Below are 19,147 nucleotides of genomic sequence, written 5' to 3'. Positions count from 1 at the left end.
CATTCCTGCCTGTCAGGAATTATCTGACGAGAGTCTGTTGAAGTTTGGAAGCAGTAACACCCAGAATAAACCCAGCTTTCTGAACTGGTTGTGGTTCTCTCACTTTAAAAGTTAGTTGATTTTCTTCCTGAGGGGAAAGTAGTGCCAGTATCTCGAAAGTGTAAGGACTGAGGATGGGAAAGAATTTCCACTCTGGGTTGTCTAAGGCTTGGTTAAGGCGTTGCTGTGCCCCTGATACTTACCTGTGGGCTGTTACTTGTGTAACAAGTGCAGCTTGCTGCAAATACTCTGAAAGTTAGGAAACTTGTTGGATCAGTTCCTTTGACCACTGAAGGTGGTTCAGCATTCACTTCCATAACATATGTGGTTTCTGTGCAGAGGGCAGCAGCACCTCGTGCACTCATTCTTGTGCTCTCCCTGCTTTCCTAGCATTCCTAGTCCAGGGGAGAAAAAGGTGACAAAGCTGCCATGTTTTCCTTCTGCAGGCACATCTCCTTCAAAAGGCACCTTCCTCGGCAAATGCACGTGTCCAGCCTGGACTATGGCATGGACTCACCAGCTGTGGCTGAGCAGCCCACCAGCATCGGTCGCATTAAGCCTGAACTCTATAAGCAAAAGTCTGTTGACTCTGAGGACCCCAAAAAAGAGGCAGCAAAAACCTGCGGGAAAATAAACTTCACTCTCAAGTACGACTACGAAAATGAGACACTGACTGTCCGGATCCTCACGGCTTTCGACTTGCCAGCCAAAGACTTCTGTGGCAGCTCAGATCCCTATGTGAAGATCTACCTCCTGCCTGACAGAAAGCGCAAGTTCCAGACACGAGTCCACAGGAAGACTCTGAATCCCACCTTTGATGAGTCTTTCCACTTCCCTGTGCCCCATGAGGAGCTGGCAAGCAGGAAGCTCCACCTGAGTGTCTTTGACTTTGATAGGTTCTCCAGACATGACATGATAGGAGAAGTTATCTTGGAGAACCTCTTTGAGGCCTCAGACCTTTCCCGGGAGACTTCCATCTGGAAGGACATCCAGTACGCGACCACGGTGAGTACCTGCCATAGCAGGTGCCCCTGCCATGGTGAGGACTCCGGTTCTTGTGCCTGGGAGTGTGAGAGGGGTGGCCCCAGGGCAGGATGGGATTCTCTTGCTTGGGTGTCCCATGCTGTGGTGCTGCCACTGGGACTGGGTGAAGAAGCTCAGAGCTCCCGCAGAAACATTGAATGTCACATTTGGATCCGTCCCCTCATTCCTTTCTTTGGGAATGGGCCAATATTGGTGCATCTCAGCCAGTTGTAACACACCCAAGGACATTTCTGTTTAATCAAAGAGGAGAAGGGTAAATATGGTTTTCATAATACCCAAGGAAAGCTCTGGGTGACTAATAATACACTAGATCAATCCCGTGGGTAAGAGGATAGGTATGCACACTTAAGCAATGATAGAAACGATTCAAATAGCTAGCACTCAGCTATTTAATTGATGATAGTACAGCCTGTGAATTGGTGAAACGTTTTCGATTTCAAGCCTACAAAGGTTATTGATTCAGACCTTCCATTATTTCCTAAGAGGTACTGATATGAATTTTGGAAATGTCCCAATGTCTATAATCTGCAGGAAATTAATGTACCCACAGGACATGTATTACTTTCTTGTATTTATGGTTGCAAAGAAAAATCTCTTGACCTGATACAATGAGGTCAAAGAACAATTTATATTAGCTTTATACTCTGAACAGATCCTCTCGGTGCAAGGAGAGGAACAGAAGATGAGATGATGCTCAGCTCTCAGGGTGCTCAGTGGCCGCTGCTGCTCTGCCTCCCAGCAGCCCAGCTTGGGGCACATGTTAAGTTCCAGGTGCCACAGCTGAAATGCAATCAGGAGTTAGAAGCTGCAGGGGCTCTAAAAGCTGTTTTTTGTGTGATGAAAATTATGCTGGTACCTTAATAAAGAACTTTTAGAAATATTTTGTGAGGCAAGAAATATAGCTCGCAGTAGCCACATTGAGAGGTACTGGAGTATTTACTCCATCAGTGTTTTAAGCTCTTGCATTGGTGGTCACCGACAGTGAGGATGGGATTCCAAATTGTTCTGTCACATCGAGAGGAAAGCTGCTCGGGGTGGGTTCATCAAGGCAAGAAAGAGATCAAGGTGGGAACTCTGAGTGGGTCAGAGCCTTGAGCTCTTATCTACCAGCAAACAGCACCTTCTGAGGCAACATTTATTTAGATACTTACAAGTTTATTTAAACATTGCTCTGTCCAGAAAAAATGTGGCTGCCACTGTTTCCTTTGTACACTCTATGATTAAGAAGATTTTCAATTTAGTTGCCAGTCAAGTTAAGTCTTGTCAAGAATCAAGACTTTTATGTAACATTCATTAGTATTCTGCACATCTAAGTGGAATAAATATCTAATCTTTGCCTTACCAGAGAAAAAGAAGGAAATCATTTGGCAAAAATCTCATTCATCAACAAGATCTATTCTTCTAACGCTTAGCAAACCTTTAAGTGCCTAATGCATTTACTTGTCCTTTTAGTTCCCTCATTCTACTACTAACAGCTACAGTTTCTTTTCAGCAGATCATTATATCACATTGAAACGAATCTAACACTCTTTTCTAAAAATAAGCTGGTTGTTTCCTCTACAGATGTGAGATCTGTATGTACAAAATATGCTTGGGATTTTTTAAAATCCATTTTTGGAAGGTATTTGGAAAAATTTCTGCTGACTTCAGTTGATAATGCTTTCTAGTTTAAACAATACTTTTGGTTTGTTTTGTTTTTTTCCTCTGAATTCCCATGAGCAAGGCAATGATGGAATGGGCTTTTAGGAAGTGTAGCAGACAAAGGCTGCACGTGCAAGAGGTGCTAAGAGCCATGTGTAAGAGTGGTTTTATGGTACACTAAAATGGTAAGGTGTATTTGCCTCTATGTAATCTGGAAAGTCCCAATTGTTTCTGAGTGCCATCTGCTGGTTAATTCACTATTTATACACATCCACACCACATACTGTCTGTGTTAGCTCTTTGAAGGCATCTCAGAGGAGTTGGTGGTCCACGTGTAAGCATGTCACAACCTGAAAGCTCAGTTGCTGCTCAGTGGAGTCCTTCATGGTTCTCTTCTGTACCAAAGCCATGATCCCCTAGTCTGTAGCTACTGAGTAATCCATGCTCAAACTCAGGGAAAACCGTGGTGTTACTCAGAGCCCTCTGCATTCCTTGCTGGAATGTTAATCACCATCAAGGTCTCTAAACCAGGTTGACTGACCCAGCAGTGGGGTTGCTAGGGAGTCACTTGTTGCATTTCTGTCACAAAACAACCCGAGTTTTGGCCCTGCTGCTGCACATTAAGGACTCACCTTTCTGTGATCCCACTCTGTTTGGTATTGCTCCATTTGAGGAAACAGATGGTAGTGTCACATACTTGGCAGTAGAAGATATATACTCTGCATTCAAACAAAACTTGATACTCATGTAATTTCCTTAATGGCCTTCATTTGGTGTTAGATATCACTTCACTTTGTGTAAGCAATGGAGCAGAAAAGAGCAGTGCATTAGCTGTTTGTTGCAGTAGGAGGCACATACTGAGGCAATGGAAGATTACCCTTAACTATGATTTGAAGCTGTAACATTTGGACACACGTTTTGGTTTTTTCCCATTCCCTGTGTTAATTTTTAGCTAAATAATGTTGGGATACACTGGAAAACAAATTCCACAGCACAGCCTTGTAGTAAAGTGTCATTGCCTGGGAAATGCCAGAATACAGAAAAGCCTGTTTGAGTGTGAGTCCTGCACGAATCCTGCCCGACGTGTTGTGGGGAGGCAGCCTACCTGGTTCTTGCATCTTTCCAATATAATGTCTTCTCTGTTTTATTAAAGGAAAGCGTGGACCTGGGAGAGATCATGTTTTCCCTTTGTTATTTGCCAACTGCAGGTCGCCTCACCCTAACAGTCATTAAATGCCGGAATCTCAAAGCTATGGATATCACTGGTTACTCTGGTAGGTGCTCAATGCATCCCCGCTGCTTCCTCCTCCCTCGGGGCAGCCTCCATGGCTCGTGGGCATAAGTCTCTTGATACCAAGACCGTATCGTTGCTGAAACACCTGACCAAGCTTTGCCCATGTTTTAAGTACATACAAAATTTTAAAACAGATCTTTAAAACGCATTCCCGACAACATGAATCCAGGGAAGGCAACTATATGTCAGGATATACTGACCAGGGAGAGGCCAGTGGTTTTCCAGGGTCTGTAGAGTCAAAGCTCTGATAGCACCTCTTGGGTTGAAGGCTGTGGATCAATTGCAGACACTGACTGTGAGTGGGGAGTTTTCCATCAGCCAGAATTGGTCATTTCACCCCAGGATTAGAAAAGGACCAAGGGCCACCTGGTAAATCCCAGGTGAGTGTGCTCTGAACAGTGACTCAAACACTGGGATCAAAGTCACCTGAATGGTGTGCAGTCACAGTTCCAAAGAGCTGGTTTGCAAGTTCAGCATGCATAAATCCTGGATTTTGATATAAAAAGCAGGTTTTTTTCCAGATCTCAACATTGTAGTATTTGAATGTCATTGATAACTTGTATAAAAGGCAGTAACGATACAGTAAAATATCTTTGCAGAAAACATTTCTGCTCAGTAAGAGCTTGATGCTATATGAAATGTCTGAGAATTGAGACTTCAGATGAAGCCAGCTCAGCATTTTTCTAATAATACATTGCATGTTTTTTTACTGTTGTTTGAAATGCATTGAAATCACCACAGCAGCTGTTACGCAAACAAAGCTGCTGCTAACTTGCCCTGATCAGCCAGTGGAAAGCATATGAAGCAGAGCTGCCCTGATACCTTTCCTTTCTGCTCCTCTCTGACATGGGGAAAATCCGTTTTAAAATCCCCCTATTCACTGTAATTCTGCTACATTTAGCAGTTGGATGGTTTTGGTAGCAGTGCAGGAGAGGATCCCTGTACAATAACCCTTCCTGCCTATCTGGAGTGTCAAAATGCTGTATTACATTTTGCCCTCTTGGGTTCAGTTTTGTTTCAGAGAAAGGCCTGGGTTTGCTCCTATGGTTCTGCATCTGGGGCAAGCTAGAATGCCTGCGTGCCCAGTGCCTGTTATCAGCCCATGCTGAACATGGGCTCTTGGTCTGAGATGGGACCTTCAGGCACTTGCAAACCCTTATCATAGAAAAACTGATGGTAACAGCTGTTTTCTCCTTCCAATAAGTGACTGCTGCAGTGCTGGTTCCCCAATGCCTGAACCTCATCTCAGCACTCACACCAGTACCAGAAATGGTGGGTTCCACGGGTAGACAGACCCCTTTTCCCCACAGCACACCCAAGGAGTGCCTTTGGCTCATGGTGATCTGCAGTCTTTGACAATGCTGTTTCTATGTTGTGAGGGTAACAAAACAAACCCCCATGAACAGAAGGTCTTTTCCTATCTCTTCCTCTCCAGATCCATATGTCAAAGTGTCTTTGCTCTGTGATGGGCGAAGGCTGAAAAAGAAGAAAACCACCATAAAGAAAAACACACTTAATCCTACTTACAATGAAGCAATAATCTTTGACATTCCCCCAGAGAACATGGATCAAGTCAGTCTACTTATCTCCGTCATGGATTACGACCGGTAGGTGGAAGTCCCTGGGGAGCTGGAGGGGAAAACATCCCTTTGGGTGCTGGTTTTCCTGTTCAATACACATTTTCCTCAGTATCACATCTTTGATTGCAGAGCTCTGTGGCATCAATCTGTCTCTAGTGATTTGTTGTTAAAATGTCATTTAGTTATGGCTATGGACAATTACCTGCTAGAATAGTAAGTATGGTAAAGCTGGTCCTGTGCTTTATGGCATTTTCTGTGTTGCCTTTGCTCTCTGCTCCTCCTGCAAACTGTCATCCTGCTGCAGAAAGCAAAGGGTCTCACTCTGGGCAGCAGTTGGTTCTCGAATTATCCGTAACTGAACTTGTACTTATTCTGGCTGTACACCACTGCATCACGTGTTCTCCCAGATTCTGCATCTGGCCTGATCTATAATTCAAACCTTTTCAACATGGTTACACCTGTACCTGTGGTTGGCAGAGCCCCGCGGTGCCAGGAGCAGATACAGGCTGCCCATCATGCCCATCCAGGTCCCCAGCCCCTCAGGGCATTTGGGTAGCACGGGCAGACATCTGGGGCAGCAGAGCACAGGCTGTCTGTGCCAGAGGGATCCGTCTGGCTTGCCTGTTGTTTTCCAGAGTGGGTCACAACGAGATCATTGGGGTTTGCCGTGTGGGGGTCAATGCTGAAGGACTGGGCAGAGACCATTGGAACGAGATGCTGGCATATCCACGCAAGCCCATTGCACACTGGCATCCATTAGTGGAGGTGAAGAAGTCTTTCAAAGAGGTGTGTGGAGTTATTATTTCCTTTTAATGCATGTGCTGTGCATGACTGAGCTGGTTCAAGGCTTTTAGAGATCTTCTGCTCTCACTTGGGAATTTCTGACTAGAGCTGAGGGAATTTTCTCACCAGAAGTGAACTGTAGAAAACAAGCATTTCTGTATTGTCTCAAAATAGCTCCTTGAGCTTGCAAGCAAGAAAGGGACTGTATTTAGAGATGTAACTGTTACTGTATTGTTTTTTTTAGAGATTGAGCAGGAAGAACAGGAATACTGTTCTGATTGCAGAACAAATTGTCCAGGGATATTGCCTATTTTAAGTTTAAACTTTTTCATTCTAAAAGTTTTTTCTGTTGACTCATCTCCAAGTCTTTGAGGGAGAATAAATAGAACACATGTAATTGCTCTAAGCGTCTCCAGAGAATGAGATTCACTTGATGCAGCCCCACATGATAAAATAGGGCTGAAATGCTGGGGTATTATACAGACCATCTTTAGCATTTTCTTTCTCCTTGCACTCCATTTTCTCATGCTCCCATAGAGCTCTTTGGATGTTACCTCATATAGGTCATAAATTCTGGAGGAGAGAAATGCGGAAAACAGCACACAAGCCGTTGACACTTCAGGTATGATAAAAACCCCAGCATTTGTGGCCAGTGATAGCATAATAAAGGCAATAAAATCTTCCACTGTATCAAGGGCCAAGGAAGCATTTTCCCCTCAAAGCCACAGAATTAGCACCTAACAGAAAGCATCTTATTTTCCCTTTGAAGTTCAGATACTGAGCTCTGTGAGAAGGCAGCTGATAGGCTTTGTGATCCTTCACAGGAGTTTGAATTAGTATGCATCAAACCCTGTGCTTCTTTGAAATCCGCTCTGCCCTCTGACGAGAAGGCATCTGAGCTCAGCGCTCTCTTCTCCAGCCCATATTCATCCAGCTGGTTTCTGAGATTCAGACTTGTCCATCCCAGAGGCAGGTCTGCTTCACTTGCAGGTTTCTTTCCTTCTTTCTCCAAGCATTTGTAGGCTGCAGCCATGCTTGGTGAGGCCAGCAGTTTAAATTTCTGCATTGTCCCTTGGTGGGCATTTTGGAATGTGGCTACAGGGTCCTGTCCAGAGCCAGGACTCTGGGGGAACACCCAAGTTACACCCAGTGGGAAAACCTGGCAATTGATATTTTAGTTCAAGACACAGTGGAGATACATATGTCAGGTAATGGAAATATGAGAATTCACATTTATTTATATCAGACACATTGCATAGTTGCACAAGCATCTCATAATGCACCACTGGAAATCAGGAGCAACAACCCGGGGTTGGCTCTGCAGAGCTGGTGTGAATTGAAACAATTAAATCCATGTGTGATTTGTGTGAAACAGTAATATTTGGGTGGTGAGCAGCACCAGGCTCTTGTCAGCCTTTCCATGCTGGAGCACTGGCATCCTACACACAACCCAAGACTCTTTGGTCAGGCAGCATATGGGGGACCAGCCAGTGCTGAGCTCCAGCAGAAAAGCTTTGTGATCTGTCCCTTGGTGGTTACCCCACTGTCTGCATCATCTGCAGATGACCCAGGGGCAGGAGTCCTTCTCCAGTTTGTCATTTATATTACTTTTATACACCATTTTTCAGATGCAGGTGGGAGTTTGAAAGAAAGACTCCTGTAAAGTTTTTTTATAATCAATAGGGAAAAAAAGGACATAATTATTGTGACGATGCTTACAGAAACAAAGGCAGGCATGTAAGATGACTCACCTTCTAAAATATACTTTGAAAACCACTGCCAAGCCCCTAAGACTTTGGAAACACCCCCCTCGAGTGAATCATTTCACCCCCCAGTGCACAGGTCAGGAGCTCTGCTCAAAAGGAAAGAAAAAAAAGTCTCTGATCATCTGTTCTGGTATTTCTGCCACAAGCTGGTACACAGGGCCAGTGAGCAAATGGTCCCTGTCTTTATTTGCCCTTTTAAGTTTTAGCATGGCTGTCTGCAAATCCCTACTGCAGATTAAAAAAAGAAGAAAAAAAGGAAAAAGCAGAAAAAGGCAAAGCTTCTGGGCAGAAATTAAAGGGAAATAGTATTTGTTGGTAGCAACTAATTGCATCATCTTTTCTATATGTGTTTTTTTACACCTTTTAAGTGCAATTTGAGCTTTGTCCCTGTACTGTTAGGCCGGGTCCTGCACACACAGAGGTGATCCAGGCCCTGTGGCTGCAGGTCCTGGGGGAGACCCTGCTGGGCTTTCTTCTCTTGTGTCTCTGTGGGGGTGAGCTCAGGCTGTGCTGGCATCCTGAGCACTCATCTTCATCACTATCCTCCTCACACAACTGTTTAGGAGACTTTGTGAGCAGAAGATGAGAATCCCACTTGCCATTGCATTGTGAAGTTGTCCTGACAATGAACCCTCAGCACATGCCTGTACCCACTTTTCCTCCCCAAGGTCCTGCTGGATCTGTCACTGTGCCCTTGGCCTCCTGGCTGTGCTCCAGCCATCCCACCATCGCTGTGTCTTCTGCACTTCCCAACACATCCATCAGCTGGGTTAAGTGATGTGTCTATAAAAAAAGAAAGACAAAATCAAAGTCTTTCCAGACTTTGAAGGGGACTTCTGAAAATTGGAAATTTCTGTTATCTATGAAAGACAAACTCTGTCTGATATTGCAGAGCATCAGCATCAGTGCAATGCAAAATGAATCTTTGGTGTTGCCAAGTCCCTTTGACATTCAGCACGGGAGCACTTCTTTGTTTAAACTATTTCTCCTGATAAAAACTGATAATTTTGCTGAGAGCTAAGTCATGCCCATAATGAAGAGCAGCCATTTCTCTTTAAAGATACGCAAGGGGAGGTTTAGGTTGGAAATAGGAAAAATTTCTTTACTGAAAGAGCGGTGAGGCTTTGGAACAGGTGGCCCAGGGAGATGGTGGAGTCACCATTCCTGGAGGTGTTCAAGAAGCTTTTAGAAGCAGCTCTTCAGGATATAGTTTAGTGGTTGTGGTAGTTTGATTACAGTTGGATTTGATGATCTTGAAGGTCTCCTCCAACCTTAATGATTGTATGGTTCTAAAACCAGCCTCTTCCAGACTTTTGGGCATGTTTGACTTTCATTGTTAATTACACAATGTTCACCTTTTCTCATTAAATGAAGGAAAAGTATCTCCAGGTTCTTCATTGAACAATGGTCACTTGACCCTTCTTTTGGAAGAGTTTTCATCACATTTCTGGAGGAGCAAAGGGTTGTTTGCCTTGCTCAGCCTTCCTGCAAGCACTGCACAGCCATCCTGCTCTTGTTTTCAGTTGTGTTCCATTTGAAATGCCTTTGCCAAGGCAAAGGTGAAGTTCAATTTCAAAATGAGGTTTCACCTACAGAAGTGAAATTCACACATGGTAGAGCATTAGTATTAGCCAGCAAAGAGTTTCTGCTCATGTAGGAGAGGAGGGAATTGATCCGGGGTGGGAACAGAAGCAGTGGAAGCACCATGTGTCCTGTAGTCTCTGGGAGATGTTTATCATTTGTCATTGGAATTTAATAAAAGGAGATGGTGAGATGGGCAAATACTCAAAATGAGGAGTAATGGTTTTGAGTTATAATAATAATAGCCTCCGAGGCAAACAAATAATTTACTATCCCATAAGTATGGCAAAAATATATTTGCTGCATCCACTGACTCTCTGATCCAATTTTCACTTTGAGAAAAGTCTCTGGCATTGTGGACAGAGCTTCTTTGTGGTCAAATTTCCAGATGGGAAAGACTCTAGTTGTTGTGCAGTGAGGCAATATTTCTAAAACAAAAAGGCAACAGCACTAAACCAGGAAACAACAGAAAGCTGAACTAAGAGCAAATGTTGTCTTCATAGCACATATAGATACTCTTTGTTTTTCCTTTTCCCACAATTGTGAATCGATTTTCAAAGCAATAAAGCAAATTGTTCAGTAATTCTTCCTGAGTGGTTAAAGGCAGATGTTCAGCAAGCTGAAACATGCTGTAGAGCAGATGAGAGCATTGCAGAACAGGGACAGTCAGCAAGGTGAAGGGATGTGAAGAATTCCAAATAATCTCCTGTTTGCTTAGACTTGCTTTCTCTTTCTTCCTCCCACCAGTGGCACAGCCGGGCAGCAAGCTTTGACAGCCAGGGCTCCTGCCCCTCACCTAAACCACCACCCACACCGTGATGCAGCACGTAAATGGCACTCAACCAAGTTCTTTTTTCAGTTGGCCTTCAGTCTCAGTCAGTTGTTGCTGAGTGGCAGAGGCAGCAGTGAGACTTTCCAGTCTAGTTGTTCCTGCATAAGTAAAGGCAGAAACCTGTTTTGTGGTCAAATATGTCTTTGTCTAATGTCACCCAAGGTGATGGGGTTTTGTGGCTTTTACTATGAAGATCTGTTTCCAGAGGAAGAAGGTGGACTGAGACATGAGCTGGAAGTTTGGTCTCTAAAATAAAATGTAAAATAGTTTTGTCTGTGTGTGAAGGCTGGGAAAGTGCAAAGACACTGTGAGTGTCTACAGAGAGAATGGGTGGGTAGGAGAGGGGACCCCAGCCCAGCCGGTGCCAGCCTGGAAGAGCCAGGAGGAAGGTATGAGACTCTGCCCTGCAGCAGCTCCTCACTCCTGAGGTCAGCCTAACCCAGCAGTGTCTCCACAGGTGTCCTGTTCACGTAGAGGTGTTCCTGAGCTGTTAGAAGTTTGTGCAGTGTGTACCCAAAATTCCTTTTGTCGTATAAAAAATACCGTTGATTCCTGAGGGGAGAAAACTTGTTTTTCTCCCTGTATTTGAAGACTCTGTAGAGCTACTTGCATGAACAGTTTCTTAAGGCTCCTTCGTAGCTGTTGCTCATCCCCCCCATTCATCACCACGTTACCTGGAGCAGCGTGGAGAGAACTGTGTTGCCACAAGGGGGGAAAGATGTCACAGAAACAGGGGACATCCTTGCATGAACTCTAGATCTTTATATCTTATACCATCCTAGCAACAAAGGGTGAACAAAAGAGTAAAAGGAAACAAAACTAATACTAAAAAAGCTTCCAAGCTTTTTTCTTGAACTATCAGCACTTTCTTAATTATAAACCTTTCTAAGACCCAAATCCTGGAGGGAAGTCAAGTTCTAAAAAAATGAAACTTTGCTGGTTCCTTGGCTGCAGAGGCCAAAAATGAAGTTATAACATCCCACATATTAGCTTTGCAAATACAGCTGAATCAGCTGATCTTTATCAGACAGCTGTGGATTTTGGACATTTTCTCATAGTGGATTTTTCTCCAAGTTAATGAGTACACTAGTTTTGTTTGTTCCACCATAATTAAATTAAGTAAATGCAAATATTTTGTCCTTGGGTTAAAAAAAAAGTTTTCTTGCAAGGCAGCCATTTCTCCTCACATCAGGTCAGCAGATCTGCATACATCAGCCACAATCTTCAGGTCAGCTTCAGTTTTCACTTTCCTAAATGTCACCTCATCAGCCTTCACGGAGCATCATGACTTGCAGAGAAGGGCAATTGTTTGCATTGTTTTTCTGGGTAAAAATGAATCCTTTGTTTGGTGAAGGACATATATAATATATATATAATTTCTCATCACACCTTGTGTCTTAATTCTCTTTATGTACCATGTGCTATAGAAGCAGAAACTTAATAAACCTTTTCTTTGTAACTCTTGTCTTGTTTGGTGCAATACTTCCTCCTGTGAAAGCAGCAACTGTGTGTTATGTGATTTTGAGCAGTTACAGTAATCACAGAGGGTGCTATGAGATGTATAACAACATTCACAATGAGGGACTGCTGGGACAGAAAGCAAGAGTTCTTGCTAGTCCTGGGACAGGCCACACACATCCCCTGGGGGACTGCTGAGTGCTGGTCACAGGAAAAAAAAAAAAGAATTCAGGTGCTTACAGTCCACTGAAAATAAAAGTGGTAAAACTGCATCAGGTTCCCAGCACAAAAAGGGCTGTGAAGTTCTACAGAGAGATATGGCTGAGGATGTCCCTTCCTGAGACAATCCATCCTTCCTGGAATGGTAGGAAGGAGCTCCTACTGCTCAACATTATGGACTGACAGTGGCCTGTGGTTCCAAACCTGACCACAAGCCCCTGGACCTTGGCCTGAGCTCTTGCAAGTTTGCAGATCTAGAGCTGCAGCAGCCCCAGCTGGGTGTGAGGATGGCACTTGACAATCATTATTTGCACTAACCCACTCAAATACTTTTCTTCTTCAATCCTGGATTCTCGGGTTCTGGTGTTCTCCAGATAATCTGTCTTTTATCCATTCTTCTTGTTATCTAGGATTCAGTCAAAACATACGTGGGGTTTGACACAAAGCCTCTATTTTTAATCCTTGCTTGACACAGATAATCGATTTCCACTCAATACCGGCTGTCACTCGCACTACTGGAAAACTGGATCTCATGCTGGTGAATAACACCCACGTCTGGATGGCTCAAACCACTTCTCTAACATTTTAACTGCTGAGATTTTGCCACATCCCTTGGCGAGGGGCTAATTAAACCATTGTGCGTTTGTCATCACCTCAGAGCAGCCACTCAAGAAGATTGGTCACAGTAATGGAAAGGAGATATCCCCTACAAGTGCAAATACTTCTCTTTCATCTAGTGAGGGATTATAATTCAGAAAAGGAGATGAGTCTGGCACAAGTGCCATCCCAGGATTAGTTCAGTCACTTTCTTGCTCCTCACTTTTCACTCCACTCTTAATTCTGTAATAGTAGCTCTCAGAGAAGTTTAAATTATTAGCAAGCACTACAAGGGGACCACCATGGGGCCACATCCCACTGGGGACTTTGCGATTGTTGAACCTCAGCACAAAGGTGACCATCCCCTGCTGAGAAGGAGCTGCTCACAAACCACCTGCTGGCTGCTGGTCACTGTGGTCACAAATGAAGATCTATTTTGAGTGCAAGCAAGTTGCTTCTTGATTTTAGCCTCACAGTCTCCAGTTGGATGCAGCAATGACTGACTGACTGCAAGAAGAGTGAGGGTTGCTGAAGTGAGGGCTGCCACCTAATCACAGCTGGTTTAACAATGAGGATGCTGGGAGAGGAGAAATCCTAGGAGTCCATTGCTCTGTTCATTACAAGAGGTCAGAGAAACCATCCCAGCCAAGTCCTTCTCCTTGCAGATTCACAGGCTTGGAAAATCTGCATCTTTGTCCAAACTTCAGAGGCCTCCTGGTAGCTCTGGTTGGCTTACAAACCCCTGCAGTCAGTCCTCAGTGGCAATGCTACTTGAATGTTCAATAAATACCTTTTCTTCCCCCCCTCCCCGAACTTTTCTCAAAGATGATTTGTAACAATATTTTACAGCTTTATATAAATATACACAGACTGTGTTAAGCCAAGGAAATATCATTATGCATCTTATGTTGCCATGTCATTTGTAATTAAAAACAATGGAAATGTTAATGTTTAAATGGAACTTAAAGCACATATATTTAAAAAATCCAGCGCAGGTATCTATTAAAACCGCAGTTTGCTGAAGCCAATGAAGCACCTTAGATGGGTCAAGGCAAACCCAGCGCATGTTCCGTTGCCGTGGGAACCGCCGGCACCGAGGGAAGTGCAGCCGCGTTAACCTGCGGCGTCAGAAAGAACCCGACAAATGTGATCAGGACAGAAAGCCGCCCCAAGCCCCTCCCAGCCTCCTCCCTGTCCCCGCTGCCCGCAGCACCGCGGGCCCCGCTGTCCCTCCTGGAGCTGCAGGAGCCCCGCGGGGGGCCCAGGGACCAGGTCCATGTCCCACCAGCTGTTGGCAGAGGCGCTGCCAGGCCCTGGGCAGAGAAAGCTCCCAAAGTAAACTGGTGACCAGAAACGTGATCCAGTCATCAAACTCACGTATGTAAATGTTTTCTGGACTGTTAATTACTTCCAAAGTGGAAGATTTCCTCTTAGTCTGCTATTAGCAACTGCACATCCCTCTCATTTCAAACTGCTTTGGAAGATGAAAGTTTCTTCGTTGCCATGAGGGACAGAGTAGAAGAACAGTAATTTTTAATTAAGTCAGTTTGCTGGCTTTACTCTTGGTAGCTTACAGAAATGAAAGAGGAGTTTTCTCATTGTGCTGCCAATTTCCTCCCAAGCCCATGACCAACCTGCTGACCCCAACCTGGCCCCATCTCTGGCAGCCCCTCTCTCCATGCCATCCATCCCTCTCTCCATGCCATCCTGGCAGGAGCTCTGGTCCAGCAGGAGGGCTTTGGTGCCACAGGACCCCAACAGGCTCAGGGCTGCTCCATGCAGGCAAATCCCTTGGAGCACATCTGCTCCTGAGGCTGCTGCTTCAGGCACAGCAACAGAGCCCTTGCTGCTGGGCACAGCCCCTGCCAGCTGGAGATGAATTAATGCAGGTTTTCTAGGACATAATAGTTACAGAAACCAGGAGGACCTTTCTGCCTGTTGCATAAGCTCAGCTCTATCTAATGAACCTCTAATTGCTGCTCCTTCCTTGCAGCAGGGGGGGTGGAGGCCAAGGGCTGTGCCTGTGGTGTTGAGCTGCCAGGATGGAGCCCCCTGCTGCCAATTTCCTCCCAAGCCCATGACCAACCTGCTGACCCCAACCTGGCCCCATCTCTGGCAGCCCCTCTCTCCATGCCATCCATCCCTCTCTCCATGCCATCCTGGCAGGAGCTCTGGTCCAGCAGGAGGGCTTTGGTGCCACAGGACCCCAACAGGCTCAGGGCTGCTCCATGCAGGCAAATCCCTTGGAGCACATCTGCTCCTGAGGCTGCTGCTTCAGGCACAGCAACAGAGCCCTTGCTGCTGGGCACAGCCCCTGCCAGCTGGAGATGAATTAATGCAGGTTTTCTAGGACATAATAGTTACAGAAACCAGGAGGACCTTTCTGCCTGTTGCATAAGCTCAGCTCTATCTAATGAACCTCTAATTGCTGCACACTGTGCTCCTTCCTTGCAGCAGGGGGGGTGGAGGCCAAGGGCTGTGCCTGTGGTGTTGAGCTGCCAGGATGGAGCCCCCACTGCTCTCTGGACCTGCCAAGGACTGTGCTGGGAGCAGGGACCAGCTGCATCCAGCTCCTGTGGGCACATGGCTGCTGCCCAGCCCCAGCACACCTCACAGACCCACAGGACCAGGTCCAATCCCAAGGACCCTAGCAGATTTGATTTGTTTGGAACAAAAGGAGAGTTCTCAGAGGCGGGAACAAAGTGCATGATGCAGTGAAAATACCTATTTTCCAGAACTTCAAGTCTCTCTAAGACTCTCTGCAAGTGGCTCTTGCAATGAAAGGGAAAACAGGAGAGCCAGCAACACAACTCAGCTCAGATCAGTGCCTGGTTTGCCCACACATCACCAGGGGAGGCTGCAGCCAACACAGAATGTGAGGACACTGCCCCCCTGCCTGTGCAAAATCTCATGGGATTTATTGGCACTGATGTTTCTTGATTAAAATATATTTCTTTCTTCATTTATTCTATAACAAGCTGAAAATCTCAATTTCTGAGACAAGCTTGGATGAGGAATGGAAGTAAGCAGGAGATGGCAGATGACACTCACATCCAAAGTGGCTCAGTTGGGGGAAACTGTTTTTCATTTAAACCCTGCTTTCCCGAAAAATTGCAGTCAAGGAAGAATTGGCAATTTAGAACAAAGCTGTGAGGAGCAATCTTCTGCAGCAGCCAGTTACAAAGCACATCTCTGGTTTGTGGCCTGTGTGCTTGACTGTTAAGGTCCCTCCAGGTTGCAAGGCTCAAAGCCATTTTAGGTTAAAAGAAAATGAAAACTGAAAGACGAGAAGGATTGTAAAATGGGCTGGACTCACAACACTTGGCAAGGAACAGCTACCTGGATGTCAGGGACTGGATTTCCATTGCAAATTAATTGATGGATTAACATATATGTCTTTGTTCTCATTTTTCACTTAGTGGCATGTCTAATGATGTGTTAAAAATCTTTCCTCCCCACTCAGAGCTCGCCTGTCAGACACACCACGACTTCCCCATCCCCCAGACCCTGGCTTAGTCCATCTCTGGCTCCTGGTCTGTGGCCACACCTGTCTGGGGGGTCTGTGCCCCTGCCCTGCCCCTCCTGGTGCCCCCCCAAGCCCCAGAGAGCAGGGGACACACCAGGGACACCCATGTCTGTGGGCCCTGGGGGCTCCGGCAGGGACGTGGCACCAGCTGCACAGCACAGTCCCCACAGCCCCCTGAGACACAGAGCCCCTGCAGCTGCCCTGGCACCCCTACACCAGGGGACAGGCCTCCTCCAGTGGCTTTGCCTCAGGAATTTGCTCAGACCTTTGATTCTTCCTTGCCTGAGCAATTCCACAGAAACATTCATCTTTGCATCATTTCAATTCTCAAGGGTTAGTAGGTAATTTTGGACAAATCTGTTTAACTGGACAATTAGTGAGTTGACAATACACTTCTGTCTTCTACAAGAATCAGAAAAATTGCTAATTTTTGTTTGTTTTGACCTCACCTCTGTATTAATGGCAGTGATTTTCTGTAACAATCTCAGTTACCATGGTTATCTCCCTCTGCATCAGGCAGCTGCAGCAGGACAGAGCGAGCACGGCTGGGGGGCTGCAGGGGCTGGGGCCAGCTGCTCCAACCCCTGGCCCAGCTTAGGGTGCTGGGAGCCCTGGACAAAACAGGGCACCTGCCCTCTGCTCAGCAAGACAGGGACCCCACACTTGATGTTTCACTGAGCTGAGGCTCAACTGGGGCTGAGGGGGTTGGAGGCAAATGGACAAACAAAGGCTCATGAATCTCAAGCTCCTACCAGTGCAAGGAAAAGCACTGGGGAGGGAAACTTGAGCCCTCTTCACACAGGGAGAACCACTACATCCCTCAGCATTTTTGCCTCAGGAGGAAGTATTAAGTAGAAAAATTGGCTATGTTGCAGAAAGGCCCTGGGGACCCAGTTTTCAGAGAGGAAAGAAATTAAAGAACTGCTTAGCTGAATAGCTGAGCTAGTATTTTTCTGTCCTGAGGAGATATCTTTATAATAATAGCATTAGTAATAATAACACCCCAAAGAAAATCCCAGTGAAATCATGTAGACTCTAGGATATGTGAAATCCCCGGGATGGTACCAGCTGCCTGCAAGGGTCATCCTCATGTCAGCAATATCCTTGTTGGTTGGAGACAGATGTTACCCAAATGGGAGCAGTGCACACAGAGTAATCCAGCTCAAAGTACTGAAGTAACTGCAAATTCTCTTAGAAAATCAAACTGTCTAGAAAATACTGAAGCTTTGTCTGCATCACAAACCACAGCTCCCCTGAGAGGGTTGAGAGCTCCAAAGGCCAAGAGGAAAGGAAGGAGCTGACACCCCAGCACTGGGAAGGATGAGAAGATTGGGACACCTCCAGCAGCCAGGCTGGCTGGCCCAGGTGAGAAGCCAGCTCTGCAGGGACCCCATAAATATGCAGAATCCACCTTTTCAGAAGACATTCCAGTTTCTGTCCCTTTGTTTGAGCTGCAGCACACCTCCACCAACACAGCACATGGGATGATGAGAGTGCAAAGGGTGTGCAAGTACCCTGGTGGGTTTGGGGGCTGGTGTGGAAGATGCCCCAGCTCACCAATGATGGGAGCATCAGAAATAGCACAGAGCTGTGCTTAAGCACACATTTTTTAAATCCCTGTTATTAGTCAGAAGATCCCAGTCAGAGGAAAGAGACTTTCTCTGTTTCAGAAGGGCCAGTTGGCTTCAGTCTGAGCACCTCTGGCCAGGTGCCTGCAGCATCCCAAGAGGTGGATTTCACTCCAGCCCAGCCCACACTGAGATGAAGCCACATGCCTGAGCTCTCCCTCTCTGCAACAAAACTCCCAGCAAACACTTCTAGTGAATATGGGTTTGCTTATTTTCTATTTTCATCAGAAAGTGCAAAGGACCATAAGGAAGCTGCTGCTATTGCTTGTCCCTCTTAGAGCTTCCAAGATCAGCTCAAGCTCCTCTATCCTCCCACTTCTGCTGCAAAGTCCTGGATAGAGAGCTTTGTTGCCTCCCAATTCATATGTGATGAGTTAGACTCAACCAGATGTTACGTGGGCAGAAATACCTATTTGAAGTTAAAAGCCTGTGATTACACTTGCCAACCAGCCATTAAGAAAGTATTAAATGCAGAAATTATCCCCCCCTTCTTGTTTCAATACAATAGCATCTTTATAATACACTTAAATTGCCTACTTTTAATTTTAGCTCCCTTGTTTCTAATACAACATGCAGAACCATTTCACTTTATCAGTAGCTCCTGTGAACTGGAAAAGTCAAGGAGAGGAAAAAAAGCCAATATCCTTGAGAATTAGACAAAGGGGGAGAAATTAGCTGGAAGATCTTGCTTTCCCTTTTCTACTGTTAGCACAACTTCTCAATTTACTTTATCAGATTGCCTTCCAAAGAGAAGCATTTTTCAAGAGGAGCAGAGATGAAAGGGATTATTACTTATAGAGACTCTTCTTGAAAGAGACAAAATATTTGGCAATTAAAGCACAAGGAGCTGCAGACTCACAAGGAAAGCAGTGACATTAGCATATTTTCCACTAACCTCCCACGATGGAGAGCAGTAACTCTGCTGCCACGGATGGCCCCGACTCTCCACCACCTGCCCCAGGCTCGGCACCTCTGGCCTCTTGTGCTGCAGCCCAAGCCCGGTGCAGGGAACTGACACCAGTCAGGGCACTCAAGGTGCTGCCAATCCCACCAGCTGTGGCACAATCTTTGCTTTCTCCTAATGGGGTTGATAAATGTTTAAAGAAGAAAAATATAGATCAATAGACCCCTGCAGGAGAGGAGCTCTGACGTTTGGCAG

At 45.6% G+C, this 19,147-nt stretch overlaps 1 protein-coding gene across 1 annotated transcript in view; it reads left to right on the top strand.

Annotated features, from left to right (window-relative positions):
- The window catches only part of SYT6 (synaptotagmin VI), a 27,021-nt gene extending 16,377 nt beyond the window's left edge, over nt 1-10,644 (top strand). The window contains exons 3-7 of the mRNA XM_010001930.1: nt 486-1,044; nt 3,878-3,998; nt 5,454-5,625; nt 6,234-6,384; nt 10,476-10,644. Of these exons, the coding sequence (XP_010000232.1) occupies nt 486-1,044; nt 3,878-3,998; nt 5,454-5,625; nt 6,234-6,384; nt 10,476-10,547 (1,075 nt within the window). The 3' untranslated portion in view covers nt 10,548-10,644. The remainder of the gene's footprint in view (nt 1-485; nt 1,045-3,877; nt 3,999-5,453; nt 5,626-6,233; nt 6,385-10,475) is intronic.
- Nucleotides 10,645-19,147: the final 8,503 nt, after the last annotated feature.

The sequence above is a fragment of the Chaetura pelagica genome, unplaced genomic scaffold (assembly GCF_000747805.2).
Source record: "Chaetura pelagica isolate M959 unplaced genomic scaffold, ChaPel_1.0 scaffold181, whole genome shotgun sequence".
Classification (NCBI taxonomy): domain Eukaryota; kingdom Metazoa; phylum Chordata; class Aves; order Apodiformes; family Apodidae; genus Chaetura; species Chaetura pelagica.
Note: the sequence above shows the minus strand (reverse complement) of the source record. Positions and strands in the feature narration are given on the sequence as shown.